The sequence below is a fragment of the Typopeltis vanoorti genome, chromosome 9, assembly GCF_054136105.1.
Source record: "Typopeltis vanoorti isolate ZY-2024b chromosome 9, IOZ_Tvanoo_1.0, whole genome shotgun sequence".
In the NCBI taxonomy this organism is placed as follows: domain Eukaryota; kingdom Metazoa; phylum Arthropoda; class Arachnida; order Uropygi; family Thelyphonidae; genus Typopeltis; species Typopeltis vanoorti.
The window spans coordinates 102,234,167-102,257,716 of NC_143557.1; the positions used below are offsets into that span (position 1 = coordinate 102,234,167).

The 23,550-nt window shown below is 34.0% G+C and overlaps 1 protein-coding gene across 1 annotated transcript; it reads left to right on the forward strand.

Moving 5' to 3' along the window:
- The first annotated feature begins 483 nt into the window (after nt 1-483).
- On the forward strand, nt 484-21,750 carry LOC150103331 (techylectin-5A-like). Its single transcript, XM_090397846.1, has 6 exons — nt 484-648; nt 9,038-9,185; nt 9,663-9,823; nt 14,891-14,996; nt 20,902-21,066; nt 21,384-21,750. The coding sequence occupies exons 2-6, from the start codon at nt 9,038-9,040 to the stop codon at nt 21,674-21,676; spliced, it is 873 nt and encodes a 290-aa protein (XP_090253972.1). The 5' UTR covers nt 484-648; the 3' UTR covers nt 21,677-21,750.
- Nucleotides 21,751-23,550: the final 1,800 nt, after the last annotated feature.

Sequence of the window (23,550 nt, forward strand, 5' to 3'; positions counted from 1 at the left end):
GGTAAATGACCTTTTATTCTGTTAAATCAATAAATTAAAAGTTTCTAGCCCAAGGAGAAGTTGAGATCATACAATTGAATAAAAATAAAACTGAAATATGCGCTCTACTATGAGATTAATGTTTTGTGTATTCGAAAAAATAACGTTTGTACTGAGGTTTGCAGATTTATGACCCGTCAGGCGAAGATAAACATGGGGAATTACACGGATTTCACAATGTTCTGATATTTAGAACGACAAATGCATAATTTTAATTTTCTAGGAAGACAGAATGCATTGCATTTGTTCGGATGTTGAAATGCTACCTTAAAAGTAAAATACCACTACTTAATTTGATGGGAAAATGAAGAAATGTTATCAGTAAGTTAATGCTACTAGGTTGCTATGTATTGGGAAATTACTTCCTCTTAAAGATGGACTTTGGTACATCATTATCGTAAGAGGAGACATAAAAGCGAAAGGTTCGACATGTTAAACTGGAAACAGCTTTTTAGTATTCAAGTTTTGAAGAGGTGTATATCTGTGTATATCTTTTCTCTGGACGTTTCTTATTTAATTTATTAACAGTTACGTGTTATTCTGTTTGTACACCGGCTTTATAAAATATTGATTTTTTTCACTATTTTGCAAGAAAATTAAATAGCTAAGGTAACTATTTTAATTTAATGTTTCTTCATTTTTCAATACTATCGGAAATAATTTGTAAAATTTACTTGGTTTTAATGAAATATAATTTATTATTATATAATTATATTTTGGTAATTCAAAGATTATTCTGAACTGACGTTTCGTATTTTGTTGTATGTTTCACTTTTTAACCTTTTATATCTAAAATATCTTCGTATGAAATCAATAGTGGTGTATTTTTCAATTTACTTATTTAAACTAAATTTATTAATTAATATAAATTTCCAACATCCGTTTTACTAGAAGCTATTTTATATACCAAAACGTAACTGAAGCGAATTAATAGCCACTAAATTTAGTGGCTATTAATTCGCTTCAGTTAAAAACTTAAAACTATCACCAGCAGTAGCAATAATAATAATAATAATAATAATAATAATAATAATAATAATAATAATAATATATTTTTTAATTTTTTTAATTTTTTTATTGCTCTCAAATATTTACATATATACAATTATCATCTTGAGTAACATTCAGTATATTATTTTACAAGTTTCATCACGAAGTGCTGCATATAATGAAATTTCCATAATAATGATGATAACATAGTTTTTTGCTATCTTTTAAAATAACAATAATTTACGATTATATAGTTCGGATACTAATAATATTTTTTTAATAATAATAGTTTACTATCTCTCAAATAATTACTTGAATATACTAAAATTTAGGCAACAATGCAACTTTTTCTTTCAAATGGTTCAGTACAAATTATAATTACTCGTAATATCATTATCATTTGCAGAATTTCTCATTGACACAAGAGTAAAAAGCGTGTATTATTACCATTAATAATGATCATAGTAATAATTTACGCTTAAACCAAGAATGGTTTACATTCTGTTTTTTTATTGTGGGCTTCTTTTTGAGCTAATTAGGAGACTTTTTTTTCACAGTGCCAGGCCTTTCTATGTCTTCTGAGCTTTTAATTTGTATCAGCTTTGAAGTTTGTGACTTCCTTATGAATATCTTGGCATCTCTGGTCCACAAAAATTGGTAATGTGTTTCTATTTTTGCTTTTCTTGCTTGGTACAACAGATTCTGGTTGAATGCTGTTAAATATTCGGATAGGAAGATTGGTGTATTGTCTTGCTGTGCGTTCAAGTCCTTAGCAACTAGTTTTTTTCTGCCTACTGGCTTTTATGAGATTGTCTCTTGTGGACTTGCTCGTAAGACGAATTATGACTGGTGCAGGTCGTGGCAAGCCTTGTTTTTTGCTCTTCCTAGGAATCCGATTTACGGTCTGAATCTGTATGTAGTTAAGCTGTAGGGGGGGGATATCAATTGCATGGCCTAATTTTAAAACCACGTCTCTGAGGTTTTCTGTAGGTGCGGTTTCAGGAAGACCGTTTATGATAAGATCTTTATGTTGTTGCTGATTTAAACGTTCGTATTGCAGTTTTAGAGAATGAAGTTCTTGACGGAGTTCGGATGTCTCTTTCATCAAATTGTGTTGCCTATCAGTTATACGCGTCAATGCTCATTTTAATGTCTTTTACCGTTTGCAATACTTCTATAATTGCTAAATTATTATGTTTTACCAAATCTTCATATTCGCTAGATTTTTTTGTTATTTGTTCGTTTTGTTTATTAAAGTGTTCTTGCACAAGGTCCAACTAAGCTGACTTTTATTTTCTCTAGACCGTTTCCTATTAGTATATTTAAAGAGTTGAAATTATAGGACTCACCTGCATTTTTTTGGCTGTTCAGTTCGTCATCTCTGGTATAATCGACTGCATCGTAGGTGGCTGCTTTAAGTGCGTTTCTTTGTTCTTCCAACAGAGTACACACTTCCATTCCTCGCATGTTACATCAGATTTATATTTATGTTGCCCGGTTGTTTCTGAAAAGCCGGCACATTTTAAGTGTAGAGGCCTACTGCATTTCGTACAAGTTCTATTATTTCCGTTGGACGATAAATCTTCCAGGCATTTAATACACTTCATGACTCACCTTTCGTCCCTCAGGCAGTTTACAGTGATTGTAAACATGGCGACGTCCTTTGTTCTTCGCTCGTTGTTGTCCACGGTCCTCTTTGTTCACTTTTCAACACTTCAAAATTTGGTTTCTTCTTAGCCGATCTTGTTGAATTTTATATCACTGTCTTCAGCGTGATAAGTAGGGTTACTTGGGAACACTTTAAAACTGTAAAAAACTGGAGCAGCGATATCACCGTGCGCCCGTTCGTATGCCTACACAAACTACTACTACTACTACTACTACTACTACTGATAATAATAATATATCAGTATCTTCATTATTGTTATACACCTTTTGTAACTTTTTTGACTGTTTTGTTACATAATCTGTATTCTTTGATTATTAGGATTACGTGTAGATGAGTTAGGAGTATTTTAATCCCACCTAATTCGAAGCTTGGGTTAGCTTTTATGAAAAGAGTGGGATTTAGCCTTCACTATTTATGTTGTTGTTATTGTTTATGCATGGGATGTAAGCATTGGATGCTGGTGATTTGTAACGTTAGTTACATTTGTATATTAGTGTTAATGGTTTCTTAACTTTGTTGGTATATTTTCCAGAGTTCGTTTTTTAATGTTCTGTAGTTATCTACGTGTTTTAAATTTCTTGATAGGTTGTTGAGTTGCGTGGGTATCTAATGTGATCTCACAAAAGAACCGTATGAGTTGTTGAAGGGTGTGGGGATGTAGAGAGTTGTTGTAGGTCTTGTTATACCATATGTGTCTCTGTTGTTTCGATAGATGATGTTGAAGTAATTCCTTGTTAATGTCATGTAGTGTTTCAGATTTTTAATGCTCAGGATTCTGTGTGTCGCCATGTTCTGGTAGGATATTGGTTGTTACGTGTAAGGTGTCCAAATCACTATTGACAGAATTTTCCTATGTAATATTTCTAATTTTGTTAGGTGGCTGTTTGATGTGTTTGCATAGACTGTTATACCGTATCTGAGTAGAGATTCGCAGATACCGTGATATAGGAGTTTTTATGTTAATTGGAATAATGTCTTTCACTTGGAAGAGTTTTGCGGAGATGATCCGGAGTTTGGTATGTAGGTATTCTATATGTTTTGTCCATTTAAGGTGGCAATCTATATAGAGACCAAGATATTTTGGATGTGTTACAGGTTTGATTTCGGGACATTGTCAGGTATTTTTGTTGTTAATGCAGCGGTATATGTGGCAGTGTATCGATGGTGGTGCGGGGTCATTATTCTTTGGTTGTGTATATAATCAACATCTGTGTTTTGGTGCCGTTGATTAGAATTGCGTTTTGGTAGAAGTATGTTGTGTTTTCATTTAGGTCTTGTTGTGCTTTGCAGAGAGCTGAGTTGATGTCTGTGTTGATTGCTAGTAGTGCAGTGTCATCTGCTTACTGAAATATTTGACTTCTTATGGCCATGTTATAAATATCGTTAATGTATATGTTGAATAGAGTGGGTGATAATGTGGCACCTTGAGGGATACCGTGTTTTATTTGTATACCCCAGCCGTGACTTGTACATATTTTTTGTTACTTGTGTTCTGTTTGAGAGGTAGTTCCTGAACTATCTATGCAGTATTCCTCTTATACCTATTGAGTATAGTTTGGTGAGTAGTATGTCATGTTCAAGTGTATTAAATGCTTTGGTTAAGTCAAGCAGTATAAGGACGGGTTACTTGTTTTTTTCGAGAGCTTTGTTTATTGTGTCTGCAATGTCTTCTAATAAAGTGATAATGCTTTTTATTTTCTGAAAGCAGTATTGGTTTTGTGAGGTGATGTTGTACTTTTGTAAATAGTTCTGTAGTCTGGTGTATGTTATTTTTTCTAGAATTTTTGAGATGATTGGTAGGGTAGCTATTGGTCTGTAGTTCTGAGTATCGTTTCTTTTACCGTGTTTGTATATTGGCTTATTATGCAATTTTTAGTTGTTGTGGAATAATGCCTGTGTCGAATATTATGTTCATGAGTCTCAAAAGCATTGGATTTATTTTTTCAAAGTGTATTATAAGGTCTATGAGTCTTATTTTTCTATTCTTGGAGTGGTCTTTGGTTTTAGTTGTAGGAGTGCTTCTTTAAGTTCCTGTTTTGTTATGGGTGGAAAATACGTCGTTTGTTGTTGACTTTGTGTCGGTAGTTTTTTGTTGATCGTTGGTAGTTTGTCTTTTTTGAGTTGTGTGATACTGTTTGTGAAGGCATGGTTGAATGCGTTTGCTAGTTCCTCTAGGTTTGTGTCCTGACCGAAGCTTTTTTACAATAAAATCTTGTGCTGAAGTTTTCTTTTTTTTGGAGTTATTAATTCGTTGAGTGTAGCTCATGTTTGCTTCATATTGTCCTTATATTCCATGAATTTTTGGAAGTAGTGTCTTTTTTCTCTAGAATTTTTGTTGTTAGTTGATTTCTTGTGTTTTTGTATATGGTTTGTAAATGTGTGTGTTACTGAGTGACTTTTTGAGTTTTTTCCATAGATTTTCTTTTACAGTAATACTGTTTAGTATGGCGTCATTTATCCATGGATTGTTATCTGATTGTCGCCTCATTTGTGTAGCTTTCAGAAGACTGTTCTAGATAATTTTGTTGCTTTTTTTGTATATTTCTGCGACCTTTAGTTGAAAATTCTAGTATAATGTTACGGGATTATTTATTTTAAGTCGGCAATTCCAGTCTGTATTTTTTACATGGTTATCGAGAATACTCTTTATTATGATCAAGTATTTTTTGAGAACTTTTGTGTTGGTGAGAGGGAGGTGTAGGTAACGTAATAAAACGAAGTTGAGACAAAGTAGTGATTGGCAATTTTGACATTCAAATAATTCAAATATCACTCGTAAATGAAGTAAGTTTTACCCCAGAAAAACATAAGTAAATTATAAGAGTTTATATTAAACTGAATTATTTTATAATTCAGTTTAAATAGATATATATAGAAATAAGTTATTTATGAAATAATATTTTGAAACATAAAATATAATTGAAAACAATAAATATATTGTTCATACTTCTTTCATTTATGACTTTTTTATAATTATTCATATTGTTGATCCAGATACCATAGACTGTTCTAGATAATTTAATTACTTAAGTTACCGATGAAATCGCAACGAGCCACAACTCGCTGACGAACCCCCAAACTCTAAACCTGGAGTTGACGGGTGTGGAGGTGCACACAAATAACGCTGGCAAACTCAAAATCTATGCAGCGTACAATCCTCCCAGTATTCCACTATTGACAGCAGACTTAGACTCCATCCTCGGCTCCACAGATTCCATAATTATAGCTGGAGACCTTAACTCTAAACATACGGCTTGGTTCAGTTCGTCAGTCAGAAACACCAAAGGCCGTACCTTATACAACTACACATTACTCAACTCATCAATAGTAGCTGGACCCACTGAGCCCACCCACTACAGCTCATCAGGAAGTTCTGATGTATTAGACATAGTTATCCTCAGAAACATCAAATATCAATACCAGCTGGAGACAGTAGAAGAGCTTAACTCAGATCATAATCCCATCCTACTCAGGTTAGGACTTCAAGACCAACTCTCTCCCCATCATTCTTTCATACCATGGGACACTCTCTAAGGTTCTTCCAATCCACATCGGTCCTCCCCCTGTCATTCGTAAAAAAGAAGAAGTAGATCAAGCTGTAAACAACTTAACTAGGCAAATCAACACAGCAATAGCATCAGTCACTCAAACCACAGTCTTCCACGCTTCCAAGATCCCAGAAGAGATAATGGACCTGATTAGAGCCAAAAACAAGGCCAGAAAGCGATATCACAACACCAGAGCCCCGCAGGACAAAGCAACCTTAAACACTTTGAACAGACAGGTTCGAGAAGCCCTCCAGGTCCACAGAAACTCCAAATGGGAAACCAAACTGAAAGAAATCAACCCAGAAGATAACTCCATGTGGAAGTTTGTAAAATCTCTTCGTACCAAAAGACAACCACTTCCCCCTTTAAAGACCAATCTTGGAGTTGCACACACAGATGAAGAAAAAGCAGAAGCCCTAATTGACAATCTGGAAAATCAATGCAGCCCATCTTATGCAAACTTAAATATCAATCTTATTTACAAAGTCCATCGTAAAGTTAGAAATGCACTAAGTCAGCTTAAGGATGATTCAGAAACCATCACCCCCACATCTCCAACAGAAATAATAAATATCATTTCCCATCTGAAGAATAAAAAGGCCCCCGGCCCTGACGGCATTACCAATAGAATAATAAAGCTACTCCCACGGAAAGCCATAATTCATCTAGTTAATATTACCAATTCCATCTTAAGATTCCAATACTTTCCCTCTGATTGGAAAGTCGCGGACATTATACCTCTGAAAAAACCTGGTAATAACCCACAACTTCCCCAAAGCTACAGGCCCATCAGTCTTCTTTCCTGTCTTGGCAAAGTAACAGAAAAGGTCATCCTATCAAGACTACAAACAGCAGTGGACCAACAGAAAATAATCCCAAATGAACAATTTGGGTTTCGCAAAGCTCACATCACGGTGCAACAAATTCACCGACTAACAGAACATATCACTCATGGCTTTAACTGGCACCTTCATACTGCTGCTGTATTTTTGGATGTTGCCAAGGCCTTTGATAAGGTCTGGCATCAAGGCCTTATCTTCAAACTAATTGAGAACAATATCCCAATTAAACTAGTGAAACTCATATATTCATATATCAATGAAAGATACATGCAAGTAAAACTCAACGGAATTGTTTCTTCAAGGCGCAGAATCCTGGCAGGAGTACCTCAAGGTTCTCTTCTGGCCCCAATACTTTTCACAACTTACATGGCAGATGTTCCTCTCAACCCAAAAACTACTACGGCTCTTTATGCCGACGATACCGCTATTCTAGCCAGATCGCTCAGCCCTCACCTAGCAATCACTAGACTCCAAGGAAGTATCAATGAGCTAGCAAACTGGTTCACCAACTGGAGAATTCAAGTAAACCCCCTCAAAAGCTCAGCCATGATGTTTTCAAGAAGAAAGATCTGCCACAAAGAAGACATCCTGCTCTCTGGTCAAAAGATCCCATGGCATTCAGATACCAAATATCTTGGGGTATTGATGGATAAGAAACTCCTTTTCAACAAACACATCAATCTCATTTGTTCCAAATCTTCCAAAGTCATAGCTCAGCTCTACCCATTGATCAACCGCAAGAGCAAATTGAACCTACATAATAAATTGCTTCTTTACCGGATGGTAATACGTCCAGTCATCACCTACGCCTCACCAGCATGGAGTCACACTTCAAGATCAAACATTTCAAAATTGCAGAGAATCCAAAACAAATGCCTTAGGATGATCCTGGATGCACCGTGGTTCGTCAGAAATTCACAGATTCACCGAGAAACCGACATTCCATACATCTCCTCCCTTCTTCGTGATCTTGCAGATAAATTCTTCGTGAAGTCAAGTTCACATTCAAACCCACTAATCGTGCAAGCTGTCAATTACAATGAGACTGATTACTACAAACACAAAAGACCGAAGGCTATTCTTCTCTCAACTGATCATAGCTAACACTACTGCCCTCAGAGGGCGAGCTTAATTGCTCACAAATCTCCCATTCCCAAATAACTCTCATTACAGATAAAGGGGAATATGAAAAGCACTTGTGCTTCACCCGTCCTGTCAGTAACGTCAATGGTCAATGGCAACGAAGCGCTAGAAGAAGGATTGGGAATCAATCAACCGTGAGATGCGGTGATTGATTCATTCAATCCAATACCCTTGGAGGGTAATGGATGGCAATGCTGTAGCCAATGAAGTTCTAACTGAGGCTCGGCTATTACTGTTACTCTCCTGCCGTGATCAGAGCTTTAATTGCTCAATAATACCTTATCCCTACACTGTCCTGTACAGATAACGGTGATTTTGAAAAGCATTCCTGCTTTGCCCCTTTAAGCCAGTCCTTATAAGGACTATAAGGCAACGAAGCGCTAAACTATTATAAAGTTTTCTTACTTTATTTTCAATATAATGCAATATAGTTATTCATATTGTCATTTGTGATTTTCGAGTACCAGAAAAAAATTCTGCATGATTTTATTGACTAACTAACAAAAATTGCTAACTGTTATTACCTTATTTGTATTAGTGATAAAAGGCAACGATCATGTGCAAAATGATCTAGAATTTGTTTTTGTTTTTGTTTGACAAATAATAATATAATTTAGGATGTTATTTACGATTTTTAGTACAAATATACGTGTATATTTTATAAAATCGTATACATTTTTTTCAAAGCAATTCTGAGGATTTTGGTTAAATTACTTATTAATGTACTAATTTTAAATGGAATTATTTAATTTTAATTAAATTACTTCTTTAAATAATAATGATAATTTAATAAACTTGTTTTACAGATGATGATATATTTCAGCAGTTTTCTGATATTAGGATTGCTTGTGACTATCGATGCATGTACAGAAGTGAACACCAAATGTGATATCGAGACATCTCGCGAGAAAGTTAATGAGGCATTTCTTGCAATGAATGATATTTTGAATAAAGGTACGGAATGTGTTATGCATAGATGGTAAATATTTTATAAAATATACATGTATGCAAAATACAATTATATTTGAATACAACAATTTTAGTCATTAGCATTTAATATAGCAATTTTATTTTAATTTAATTCTATTATAAATATATTACAAATTTTATAAATATATTACAAATTATAAATGTATTCAGTATCATTCTAATTAAAGTATGTTTTTAAGTAAAGAATAATATCAGTTATTCCGGGATACTCCTCAGTTGTTAAAGATTTATATGAAGGATTTCTTTCAAATTTTTTGAAATTTGGACTATTACGCCGGACAGCATCCCAATAACGTAAATAACAGAAATAAAATTAATTATTTTAAATAATATTTTTGATAATAATAATAATAAAATACTAAAACTATTCCCTCGTGGTTAAATTTACAATTCTGGTAATATTTATTTGGATCATGTGGTGATTTTTTTTTCTCTGTACAGTACATTGTGGAAAGTGTCGCTCAAGACCTATAGATTGTGCTGAAATAATGGAACAAGGACGCAACAACAGCGGGATGTACAAAATATGGCCCAGAAGTCGCGGATTGAAAGAAAATATAGATGTTTATTGTGATATGACCACTGATGGAGGAGGATGGACGGTTTGTGTTTTCACTTTTAAATAAATAAAATGTAAAGAAAATACATTAATAAGATTATTTTAATATATCTCTTTGTAAAACTTGGTCTTTGTCTTCATTTTATTATTATTATTATTATTATTATTATTATTATTATTATTATTATTATTATTATTCACATAATTGATATACACAGTCAAAACAAGATATCATATAAACAAGAATTTGACTGGTGATACAGAACAATTCAGATCCTATCCAGGAATCTAAGAACAGTCCGTCAGGTAGCGTCGCAAAATATGGACTGTTCCAAGTACTGCTGTTTTTTGTAGGTCATATGGGGTCATTTCGTTGATGTTTAATTGCTGTAAATAGTTGGACAGCTTCTTTGAAGTTGATCCAAGTGCATCGATAACTATTGGGATGACTTTTGGTGTGTTTAAACCACAGTCGGCCAATTTCAATTTCCAGATCTCGATATTTAGTAATTTTTTTTCATTTCTTTGTTGTTATCACTGGGTACTGCGATATCAATAATCGAAACCAGTCGATGTTCAATAATTGTGGTGTCATGTCTATTGTGTTCCAAATGCTGATCAGTTTGTATTCTAAAGTCCCAGAGAATTTTTGCTGTTTCGTTTTCCAATACAGTCTCTATTTTATGCTGCCACAAGTTATCAGAAGTAGGAGAGTCATATTTTTTGCATTCATGCCAATGAATTATTTTGGCCACTTGATCATGGCGGTATTTATAGTCAGTTTGAGCTATTTTGCTGCAGACACTGATTAGATGTTCTACAGTCTCATCTTTCTGATCGCATAATCTGCGTTTGCTGTTATTATTGATGTTCAAAATTTTTCCTTTGATTGCATTAGTTTGTAATGCCTGTTCTTGAGCTGCTAGAATAAATCCTTCTGTTTCTTTTTTAATGTATCCGTATTGTAGCCATTGCCACGTCTTGTTCACGTCAATTTTGTCCTCAGTACCTCGAAGAAATTGCCCTAGTAAGGGTTTATTTTTCCAGAGTACATATCGGTTATTTTGTTGTTCCTTTTTGTAATCGGATTTGTTTCCTGTTACTTTTAGAAGGCCCTCTTGTGTAATTGCTTAAAGCATTGGCTCAGAGCTATTATATATATATATCACTTTGTGGATGTAATACATGATGCATAGTCATTAGTTTTCTAGTTTTGCGGCCAGTTTGTCCTGGCCTTTTATCCAATCTATTATGCCAGCTGTGTATCGAATCACTGTTGTTGCCCAAGAATTCATTGCTCTAATTGTGTTTAATCCATTTAGTAAAACTAAATGGATTAAACACAATTTTCAGAATATTTCTAACTCTTTTGATGTATTTTGATGTTGTCTGTTGTGTAACCTTCGAGTGGAGAATATCATTGCCTTCTAATATTCCTAGGTATTTAGTGTTCGTCAGCTGAAATTGCTTTTATATATTTCTCTTGATCAATATTACAACTGCTAGTATCATTAGCAGTTGTAATGATACTAGCAGTTGTAATATTGATCAAGAGAAATATTACAACTGCTAGTATCATTAATTTTTCCTCGTTTAATAGATAAAATTAGGCATTTATCTAAACCAAATTCCATTTTGATGTGTCCTCAATGAAAATACGAACTGTTTCAATATAGAATCTATTTACTGGGCCGATTTTCCATATAACTTCAAGTCATCCATATACAACAGATGGGAAATTTTAATATTACATTTAGGAATTGCATATCCGAGTTTTATTTTCTTCAGAATCATTGACAAAGGTATCAAAGAAATGTTGAAGAGCAATGGTGACAAGGAGTCACCTTGGAAAATTCTACGTTTAATGCTGATATCTCAAAAATCGTTCATTATTCACTATTAAAGTTGTTTTCCATGATTTCTTAGCAGCAGCCAGAAACGAACTTATGTTTTTACTAATTCCAAATAGTTTTAGTGATTTTAGGATCTAGGAGTGTGGGAGGGAATTGAGTGCTTTTTTGTAGTCTCGCCATGCCAATATTTAAGTTAGTTTTTCGTCTTTTTGAGTTTCTGAGAATCATTTTATTAATAAAGATCTGGTCTTTTGTTCCACTAGATTTTTAAAAATTGCTTATCTGATAAGTAATTTTATATGGAATTTGCTATGATTGCAGTGAACAGCTTAAGCATAGCTGGTAGGCATGTTATTGGACGATAGGTACTTGGGTCTGTACCCCTTATCCTTATCTTTCATGAAGAGAAAAGTGCGCCCAGATATCATCCAGTTTTCCACTGATTCTGACTGCAACAAATAATTAAATTGTTCTGTCATTCGATCATGTAGACTGGTTAGATGTTTTAACCAAAATCCATGTAATTCGTCTTTGCCAGGTGCACTCCAGTTTTTTAATTTTCTAGCTTGTGCGCTGACCATTTCTTTAGTGATAATGACATTTTGCATTTGTTTTTGTTTCTTTTCTGATTCTATTTCCTTAATCCAAGAAGCATCTTTATTGTGTGCTATAGAATTATCCCAGATAGATTTCCAAAATTTGAGTGTTTCTTCTTTTCCTGGTGAATGATGGTTTGCATTTATATTTATCTGGAGAGACTGAAAGAACTGACGTTGGTTCTGTCGAAATAGCATATTTTGTACATATTGGTTTATTCTTGCTTCATATCTTTTAATTTTCTGTGCAGTCGCTGAAATTCTTTGTTTTAACCTTTCGGTAACTTCAGCAATTGTTCTGTTGGCCAAATTATATGTTATAGTTAGTTTGTTTTTGATGTTATTATTTTTCAACCGTCCTTCTTTAAAACTCTTTAAGTTGCTCAGCTCGACGTTTGTTGACTTTTCGTTCTAACCGGATTTTCCATGTAGCAGATTGTTTCATCCTCGGCTTTTGCTCTTTCGGTTTGCAACCAAGCTTCACTGAAATGATATAGGCTGTGCTGCATAGGAGCTGATTTGTTTCCTTTATACTGTTGGTTGTGATGGTTTCAATTACAGCATTTGCGTCTAAGAGGAGCTGTTTTAGCTTAGATTTTTGGTAAAGCTTTTAACGATGGTAGTCTTATACGGTCATTTATGCAGTTCATATGGTCCAATATCCCTGACTTCATTTTACACTGCACGTCTGTCAAAACATTCGGATGTATGTCGTCAGCTTGATGTTTACTGAGTTGAATTCCAACGTTTGATATAGCTACCTCCTGATGATTTTCTGTTACTGGAGTTGTTAGTTTATTACGTAACTCTTGCAGCTCAAGTTCAGTAAATATTTTGTTACGGAAAATTAAATTCTTTTGGTCTATAAGTCTTTGTTCTGTTATTGCAGATTTTGGGAATTTTTGTTTCCAAATTAAATGCATACGCTTTCTGAAACCTCGTTTTTCTGGTGTTGATCTGTAAAAACATTTCATAACTTCTCTGTTTCCTTCTATAGTCCATTTTGTACGTTCGGTTTCTTCATCGCTTTTCAGCTTCCTGTCCTGATTGCCCAGCAAGGAGAGCTGGGTCCTGTAGTCCACTTGTCGCCTGATGCTCAGGATCCCCAACATCTGGCGCAGTCCTTGATGACCCGGGCGTAGACTGATCCGGTATGGATCTCTTCTTCCTTTTCACCATTAAGATGGGGATGGAACACTGTTAGTCTGGCTCCTCAGTTGAGACCTGCCTAAAAAGGGTGGCCCTGCCAGCAGCTATGTTATCGCCAGAATAGCTCTCAACTTCACTGAAGTACGCAAGTCCCACCGCCACGACAAGGCCGTGTTCCTTCGGGGGGATTATTATTATTATTATTTGTCCATACAATTCATGTTTTATTGTTAGTATCGTAAAACTAGATAACACGTTTATGATACTCAAGTGCAAAAGAGAGTACAAAAATAAAAGACAGTGTACTATTTTCAGTGTTTAAAGTTAACAAAAGTATTTTTGTGCATGCGCTTCCTGAATTATGCAGCGAAGGGAAGAAGCACAAGCATATTCAAATATTGTAGATCTATTAGATTTTTATTATTTTTTTTAAATTGAACATTAGATAATGCACAGAGTATGACTCATGAAAGTTTTTAGCTTGCATTTATTTTATTAAACTTTATAATAGTTCATAAACCTTAAGTTTTATTCTCATACTGCATAGCTCTTTTATAAACAAGTAAAATGCATAGTGCACACTTTCCCTTTTTTGGTGTGTGTGTGTGTGTGTGTGTGTGTGTGTGTGTGTGTGTGTGTGTGTGTGTGTGTGTGTGTGTGTGTGTGTGTGTGTGTGTGTGTGTGTGTGTGTGTGTGCCAAAAAGAAACATGATCATTTCACAATCATTTTTCGCATACAAATTATAACCAAAATTCACTGATTTTAGACAGGCAACTTATCTTTAGGTGAAAAGTTCTGATCAAGGTTATTCGCGTTTCGCGTTCTAAATGGGATTCGAAGGGCAAGGATTTATATAATCTGCAGTTATTACTTCTGTAAAATAAAACATTCCCTATGGTGGAATTTGGAAACATTAATTTTGATAGTACTAGAAATCAGAAATATTAAAATACCTAAAATATTGAGATAATCGAGTCACTTTTATTACTATGCATTAAATAGCAAGGTCCACTTCCTAACTATGAGTTCAAATCGTATAATGGTATATTGTGTGTAAAGGTATTCTAGTAGCAGATAATTTTTAACTTTAGATGTGATTACAACATCGTTCTGATTACTGGAATCGAAAAGTATTTTGTAGGAAAATCCCATCCACTCATCCAGGCCAAAAATACTGAATTTCAAAACCAGAAGATATTCTCTTCAGTAAATACATTTAAGATTGAAAACTTTTCTAAAGAACAGCAACAAAGGGAATGAGAGGCAAAAGCATTTATTTGATTTTGTTTTGGGATTGTAAAAAAATAATGACAAATCATTACCAGTTTAAAGTAGAATTTTAGTGTCAATTCTGACAAACAGTGACTAACAAATTTGTAAAACTGCAAGAAGTAGCAATACAATATCACATTATTATTATTATTATTATTATTATTATTATTATTATTATTATTATTATTATTATTATTATTATTATTATTATTATTATTATTATTATTATCATTCATTAGGTCATTCAGAGGAGAGGAGATTTTGGACGACCACAAGATTATTTCTATCGAGACTGGAATGAATATAAAAACGGCTTTGGAGAACTGGACCGTGACTTCTGGTTAGGTAGGATAAATCCCGTTAATAATTTATCTAATGTTTGATCAAAACAGCTTATTTGACTACATTCCTCTTTAATATTCACATTCGAAATAAGTTCGATTCATGTCTGAAGGAAAGTTTGCTGTTTAGATTCTCACTAAAGCAAATAATTAAGTATTTTATAAAACAAATGAAAGATTTTTATGTTAGAAAACAATAATGCCTGAAAATACATCTTATATTCAGTGATACATTTTTAAACTAATAATTCTCCAGACATTGTTTTGTCATTTTTAACAGCAATACAGAAAATAACGTGAATGATGTAATATAATATCCTTACTCTTATCCCATATATTTTACCCCATATATCCTTATACATGTAATATTTGTGTCTACCACAAAATTCCAAGACAAAATAAAATTAATGAAAATCTTAAAAATAATAATTTAATATTTCAATAAATGATACCACTAATTTAATAATAGAAAAATATAAGTATTTTATGATATTGCCAATATTATTCATGCCAATTGTCACTACTTGATGTCATTTACCAACGATACTTTTCCAGATTAACTGTGTCTTCTGTTAAAGATTAACGTAGTGTTTTAGACAGACAAGAAAATCACCGTAGTAAGAAAAAACGGATATGAAATTATTATTATTATTATTATTATTATTATTATTATTATTATTATTATTATTATTATTATAAGTGATATATAATTCATCGAAATCGGCCAAGTGAAACCCAAATTTTGAGTGTTTTGAAAATTGAGAAGAGTTCACCATGGTCACTAACGAGCATAGAACAAAGGACGTCGCCATCTTTACAGTTGTCCAAGGGAAGAAAGGTGACCCATGAAGTGCAACAAGTGCCTGAAGGAATTATCGTCCGATGGAAGTCATGTCCGGACTTTCAGAAACAACACGGCAACACAAATCCAATGTCAATCGAGAGGAATGGAAATGCCTATACTGCAGAGAGAACAAAGAAACGCCGCCACCTACGACGCAATTGATTATGCCGGAAGCAGAATCGGACGATGAACTGAACAGACAAAAAATACCGGTGAGTCTTATAATATGAGTTCCGTAAATTTATTACTAGAAAAAGGTTTAGAAAATATAAAATCCAGTTTGGTAGATCTTGTCCAAGAACTATTTGATAAGCAAATAACAAAAAAATTAGTGAATATGAAGAGTTTGTTAAATTTAATAATTCAAAAGTCGAAGAAGTCTTACAAACAGTAAAAGATATTAAAACCAGCATTAACGCACTAACTGACAGGCAGCACAAATTGATAAAAGACACAAGGGAACTCCGTCAAGAATTCAATTCCCTGAAACTACAATACGAAGTTTTAAACCAAGAACAACATAAAGAAGACCTTGTCATAAACGGTCTTCCAGAAACTGAATCCACAGAAAATCTCAGAGACGTAGTTTTAAAGTTAGGCCATGCAATTGACATCCCCCTAAAGCATAATGATATTCAGACCATAAATCGAATTCCCAGGAAGAACAAAAAACAAGGGTTGCCACGACCTGCACCAGTCATAGTTCGTCTGACAAGCAAGGCTACAAGAGACAATCTCATAAAAGCCAGCAGACTGAAAAAAACCAGTAGTCAAGGATTTAAATGCATCGTAAGACAATAGGCCAATCTTTCTATCTGAGTACTTAACACCGTTCAATCAGAATCTTTTGAACCAAGCAAGAAAAGAAAAAAACAAGAAAAAGTATCAATTTTTATGGATCAAAGACGGCAAAATATTCTTGAGAAAGTCACAGACTTCAAAGTCTATACAAATAAAAAGCTCGGAAGATATAGATAGGTTGCCAGAGTGAAACAAAAGACTCCAACTTAGTTCAATAAAAAGATCTCAACACAACAAAAATGAACGTGAACCATCAGATATATGTAATCACACCACAATACATCAGTAATTGTATTTTCGAATCGCTTGATGCATGGAAACAATCTTGTCCATTATTATTATTATTATTTATAAAGGTACTCCATGGAATTCGAAGAGTCATTATGGGAGACCCATGCTATCCATTAACGCAATACCTATCATACATCTTCTTAAACTTATTCACTGAGTGAGTGCTCACAACCACCTCTGGTAATTGATTCTACTCATTCACCACTCTTCAAGTAAGAAACCTAATCCACACACTCTTAGTAACCACACTATTCGACAACTTCCAAGTGTGACTTCTTGTTTTTTCCCTACTCTCCATGTACTGAAATATTTCTTTTGTGTCAATCTTATAGAATCCCTTTAGTAACTTATAAGTTTCGATCATATCTTCTCTCTCCTCTGTCTGTCAGTTAAACTCTGCAACCAACACACCTTCAATCTATCACAGTCTTGGTCACTCATCTCTGAATCCTCTCCACTACCGCCCAGTCTCAGAAATGCAGGTGACCAAATCTGTGCATAGTAGTCAACATGTGACCAAATCGTAACCTTATAAAAAGGGATAATAACCTCCCTATGTTTCATTTTCATACCTATCATTATTCTCCTTAAAATTGTGGATCATTTCTACTCTAGGACATCGTGCTCGCTCTCTTCTTGATGATGAGATAGAACTTAATAAAGAATTCAATTTTCTCAGGTCTACTTTTCAACTAAATGGTTATTCTCAAAAGACTACTGATAAATTCCTATTAAGTCCTCCTGGTCGCCATAATGAAGAAACCAATAGAGTAAAAGGTAATATTTCTATAGCATACATAAGCTCTGTGTCACCCAAATTAGCCAAGGTTCTTAGAAAATGCAACATAAAAACTTTATTTACTTCTTCCAAAAATCCGCTCCCTAGTGAGCCATGCGAAACCTAGACATCATAATCTTAAATATCCTGGTGTTTACCAGATCTGGTGCTACTGTGACATACCTTACTTTGGCCAAACAGAGAAGTCAGTCGAGTTACGCATTGAGGAGCACAAGCGAGACGTCATTTATAAGAGAATGCAGGTCAGTGCTTTGTCTAGTCATGCTTTATTCTCGCCCAATTCTAATGAAGAAAACCCTAGCCATACAGTCTATGGGACAATAAAGTCTAATAACATTTTCCGTCTCCATGATGAATTAGAAAGGAAAATAATAGAATCAAAGGAAATCATTCTCAACCTCCTACATTTCAACAACATCCTGAGTACAACCTTTCAGAAAGTCATTGTGCTGCGTCAAATATTGGCGTTCACGAGATGCTATACGCATGTATGCATACAACAATAAAGACAACGAGGGAACAGTTTTGAATACGTTGACTTCAACGTTTCAACGTTGAAATATATATACACTAATTTTCTGTGTTGTTTACAGTTATTTCTTCCATGTTTTACTTGTTATTTCTTTTTTTTTCTAATGTGCGCCTGACGAAGGCTGATACAAGCTGAGACTAGTTGTGTAGTATGTGTGTGTGTGTTTGTTTTGTTATAGTTTATAGGATATTAACAACCCAATAGTGAACAAGATCAATCGTATTCTAGCAACAGATAATTTAATTCGATGAACAAAAGAAAGCTGAGATAATTTAAATATATTAGAAAAATATGTACACACGTTATTTTAACATTGTATGCAATACATTACCATGAGGAATTTATTGCATACGATGTACATATCATATGAATTATCTAAATAATCTGATTAACATTTATATTTACAATTCTGTATCTAATTTTTATATTTCCATATATTTACAATATATAATCCTGACATTATGACACACAAGTTAAACCACCGTTAACTGTTTTTTTTTGTGTGTGTGTGTGTGTGTGTGTGTGTGTGTGTGTGTGTGTGTGTGTGTGTGTGTGTGTGTGTGTGTGTGTGTGTGTGTGTGTATCCCCGACTTGCACATTCTCCATCACATTTTATATATATATATATATATATATATATGAATAAAATATACATTTAATGACTATAAAACCGAATAACATATAAAGATTTTAATGACAAATACTACTAGTTTCGGCATATGGCAGCCTTCTTCAGGTATTTATAAAGGAATACTAATAAACATTGAATTATTTAAACAAACTGGAAATTACAGGTACAAATTGCCTCACATAATCGATACATAAAAACGTTGTTTTTTTCAAGAAAACACCCCTCTTCGCCCAATTGTGGAAGGAATTGATTCACTTACATATAAACTTTCAAAATATTTAGCAAAGTACCTCAAGTGTTTCTCCAATAAATCTTCATCATTCATCAAAAACACCACAGATTTTGTTTCTCATATTAAAGATATTCCCATCGATGAAAATGACATTTTAGCTAGTTTTGACATTATATCTTTATTTACTAACGTTCCTACAGACGAGGTACTTACATTACTACAGGACAAATTATCCAAAAAAATTCACTTTATTAAAGCATTGCATTCATTCTGGTTACTTCAGATATCAGGACTCCATTTACAAACAAAAACAAGGCCTGGCAATGGGCAATCCTTTGTCTCCAGTGCTAGCTAACATCTTCCTTGAAGATTTTGAAAAGAAAGCCATATCTTCCTTCTCACTTAAACCAAACGTTTGGAAAAGATATGTTGATGATATATTCATTATTTGGAATCACGGGAACACATCTCTCACAGATTTTCTTCGTCATCTAAACATCCAACATCCTAATATAAAATTTACTGCTGATTTAGAAAATAATAACTCCTTAACTTTCTTGGATGTTATGCTTACACGATGCTCTGAAAGATTAAAAATCTCTATGTACAGAAAACCTACGCATACCAATAGATATCTGCATAATCGTTCTCATCATTTTCCACCACAAAAACTTGGAACCATATCTACCTTAGGATACAGAGCACGTTCCCTCTTAAATGAACAAGATGAACTTCGAAAAGAAATGAATCACCTCACTCTTATTTTTAAACAAAATGGATACTCTGAAAAAACAATTAAGAAATTTCTTCTGGATCCTCCTAGGCAGTGCACAACAGAGACTACTAATTTTAAAGGTAGCATCTCCATTCCATACATTAGCACAGTCTCCAAACAAATAGCTAAAGTCCTTAAAAATATAATATCAGGACCTTCTTCACCACACTTCCTAAAATTCGTTCTCTAATCAGCCATCCAAAACCTACCCATCACAACCTTAAGTACCCTGGAGTATATAAATTGTGGTGCGATTGCAATATCCCATACTTTGGACAAACAAACAAATCTATTGAGCAAAGAATAGAAGAGCACAAGAGAGACATCTCTTACAAAAGATCTCATGCAACGGCGTTATCCAGTCATATTCTTTTTTCAAATAATCCTAATGATAACCAACAAAGCCACTCCGTTTGCTGGAATAGATCAGAAAATATCTTTCGCTGTGATGATGAGTTTGAGAGGAAAATTGTAGAATCAAGAGAAATCCTGCTGAACCCGGTCCACTTAAACAACAATTTAAGTTATAACATCCCAGATAGCCATTCTGCAGTTGTTCAATATTGGCGTTCACGTGAACCTGCACGCACAATTGCAATAAACAATGGCACGCCAGTTGGAACAACTTGAAAAAATACAACGTTTTTATGTATCGATTATGTGAGGCAATTTGTACCTGTAATTTCCAGTTTGTTTAAATAATTCAATGTTTATTAGTATTCCTTTATAAATACCTGAAGAAGGCTGCTATATGCCGAAACTAGTAGTATTTGTCATTAAAATCTTTATATGTTATCTCGGTTTTATAGTTATTAAATCTACATATTATTCAAATGTATAACAACCGAGTAAAAGCTGATCACCACATATATATATATATATATATATGTGGTGATTATATAATTATATAATTATATATATATATAATTATATAGAGTATGTCGGATAAATTATATTATGTAAATCATATATATAAAACTGGCATTATTCTAATGATTGTACAGGTAACGACAAAATACATGCTATCACAAGTCAGCGGGAAAATTCTATCAGATTCGAAATGAAAGACATTGAAGGTACATCAGCGACTGCTGTATACGATGATTTCTGGATAGAAAATGAAGAATATCTCTACAAACTTCATGTTCTGGATTATACCGGGGATGCGGGTATGAAATGTTTTAATTATATTATTAAATAATTTCTAAATTACATTTCAATTAGTAAAAATCCAAAAATGATAATCTAACACAGTACAAATTTGTAAATATAGATTTACTCATTTCGAACATTGACGTTATTTCTCCTGATCTTCTTTTCATTTCAAATTTAATTAATATTAATGAATATTATAGTGTGGTGTATTGTCTCTATTTAATTACAATATATTTTGATAAATTATTTTGCTATATAGACTTAATATTTTTAAGATAATTATTTCTTTCACTATAAATTATAAATAAAATATATTTATATTGCTTTTTAGGTGACTCATTCAGCAACTTGAATGGACAAAAGTTCTCCACCAAAGACAGAGACAATGACGTATATGATAAAAGTTGCGCTCAAGAGTTCAGTGGGGCGTGGTGGTATTCAAATTGCCATTCTTCTAATCCTAACGGACTTTATCTTAGAGGAAACCATACTTCGTATGCTAACGGAATCAACTGGAGAACCTTTAAAGGATACCATTATTCTCTGGCTTCTATAGAGATTAAAATCCGACCTGTAAACTTCAGAATCTCTGTTAAAACATTAGATACTCTAACTCCACAATGAAATATTTCTATTTCATGGCTGTTACTTTAAACGAGAACTATTGTAATTTGTGAATAAATTGACGTTATACTTAAGTGGGGAAATGCCCTTCATGAAAAGTGACTATAATTAATTCATACAGAAAATATCTGAGATATTCTAAGAAAATAGTACCGTTTCTTATATTTTTCTTTTGAAAATTAAAACAGAACCAACATGTTGGCTTATAGTTCAATCTTTTCTACTTTAATACCACTAAAACCAATTCTAACCTTTCGTACAACATACTTCGGGATTTACAACAACAAAAATTTCCTAATTTATTCTTCATCTATGAACTGTGAGTTAAAATTAAATGAAAACCGATACCACCCCAACCCCACACACACACACATTATCAACACAGTTTTTTGTTAAGTTATGATAACTAATCATACATACTATATTTACATGAATTATATAATTTACACATATAAGTTTTGGTTTTTCCTTTGTTATTTCTTAAAAAATGATGGAATACTATATATTCTTTTAATATTTTGATAAATTATTGAAATAGTTCAGAAATTCCAAAATCATTGAATACACACAGTTATTTTTTTTTAATCTCATAGTATGAAATTAGTTTAAGAATAAGGAATTATTACGATCGGATAGTGAATTCGAGTGTTACCAGTGAAGTGATTATGAATACCGTACAACCTATACAACCTATGTTTCTACCAGTACCCGCCCACGTAAAGGTAAGCTTTTGGCTTTTTCACCCAAGTTCCACAGACCCTCTCCTGTTCCCTGCCGTGTGCCCGTCAGTTGTCTTTCGCCTCTCGAAGGAGATTTCAACTGTCGGTCTACGCTTGGTGGAAGAAAGGGACAAGGCAGGTCCTGAACTACTCATCACCCCCACCCCCATCAACACCTACTAGATTTAAAAATGAACGAAATAGACACGGACGCCTTGATAGAAACACTAGACAAAGGACTGGCTCTAAGCCTTCTCAAAAAATTACTCAAAAAATTTCAAGTGGAATGGCCAGGCTTCTTGAACCTGTACTCTACAACGAGGGACGATGAGGAAAGCGAGGATACCTCGAACGCAGAGAAAAAACTGGATTTGGTAGTCTCCAATCCCCCCCTCCCCCATGACCAAGGAGAGACCCATACGCGGAAAAAACGCAAAACACAGACGACAGAACCACCCACGGATGAAGGTATGGAGAAGATGGACACAACTCTGACTCCCCTGTCTCCACTAAAGAGAAAGTACCCCAATTATCTTAAGAGAAAAGAACAGATGGACAGAACTAAGGGCCACCATGACCAGTCTACAAATAGCATACACAACAGCAAAGAATTTAGACGATGGCATCAAACTCCAGCCTGCCACTATAATGGACTACCGCAGACTCAAAATGGAGCTTGAGAATAAAGGTGTACAATACCACACCATCACCCTCGACTCGGAGAGTAGCCTGAATGTGGTTCTCCGTGGAGTATCAGAACACATTCATACAGAAGACATAGCCGCCGATCTCTGCTACCAAGATCTACCACCCATCAATGTCAGCAGAATGATCAAGCAGACAAAATCCGATGCCACTCGCCTCAGTAGAGATCCACCACGCATATAAAAACATATACGACCTAACATCAATTTACGGACTAAAAATCAGCCCAGAACCACTAAAAAAAAGGGAGTCATTAGGACAGTGCCACAGGTGTCAAAAGTATGGTCACGGCCAGAGATTATGCAAAGATGAATATAAATGCTTAAAATGTGGTGAGAGCCACTCCACAAACACCTGCACCAAGCCAAAATCCTCCCTAGTTAAATGTGCAAACTGTGCGGGCCCTCATCCAGGAAACTACAAAGGATGTATGCAAAACCCAAAAAACAG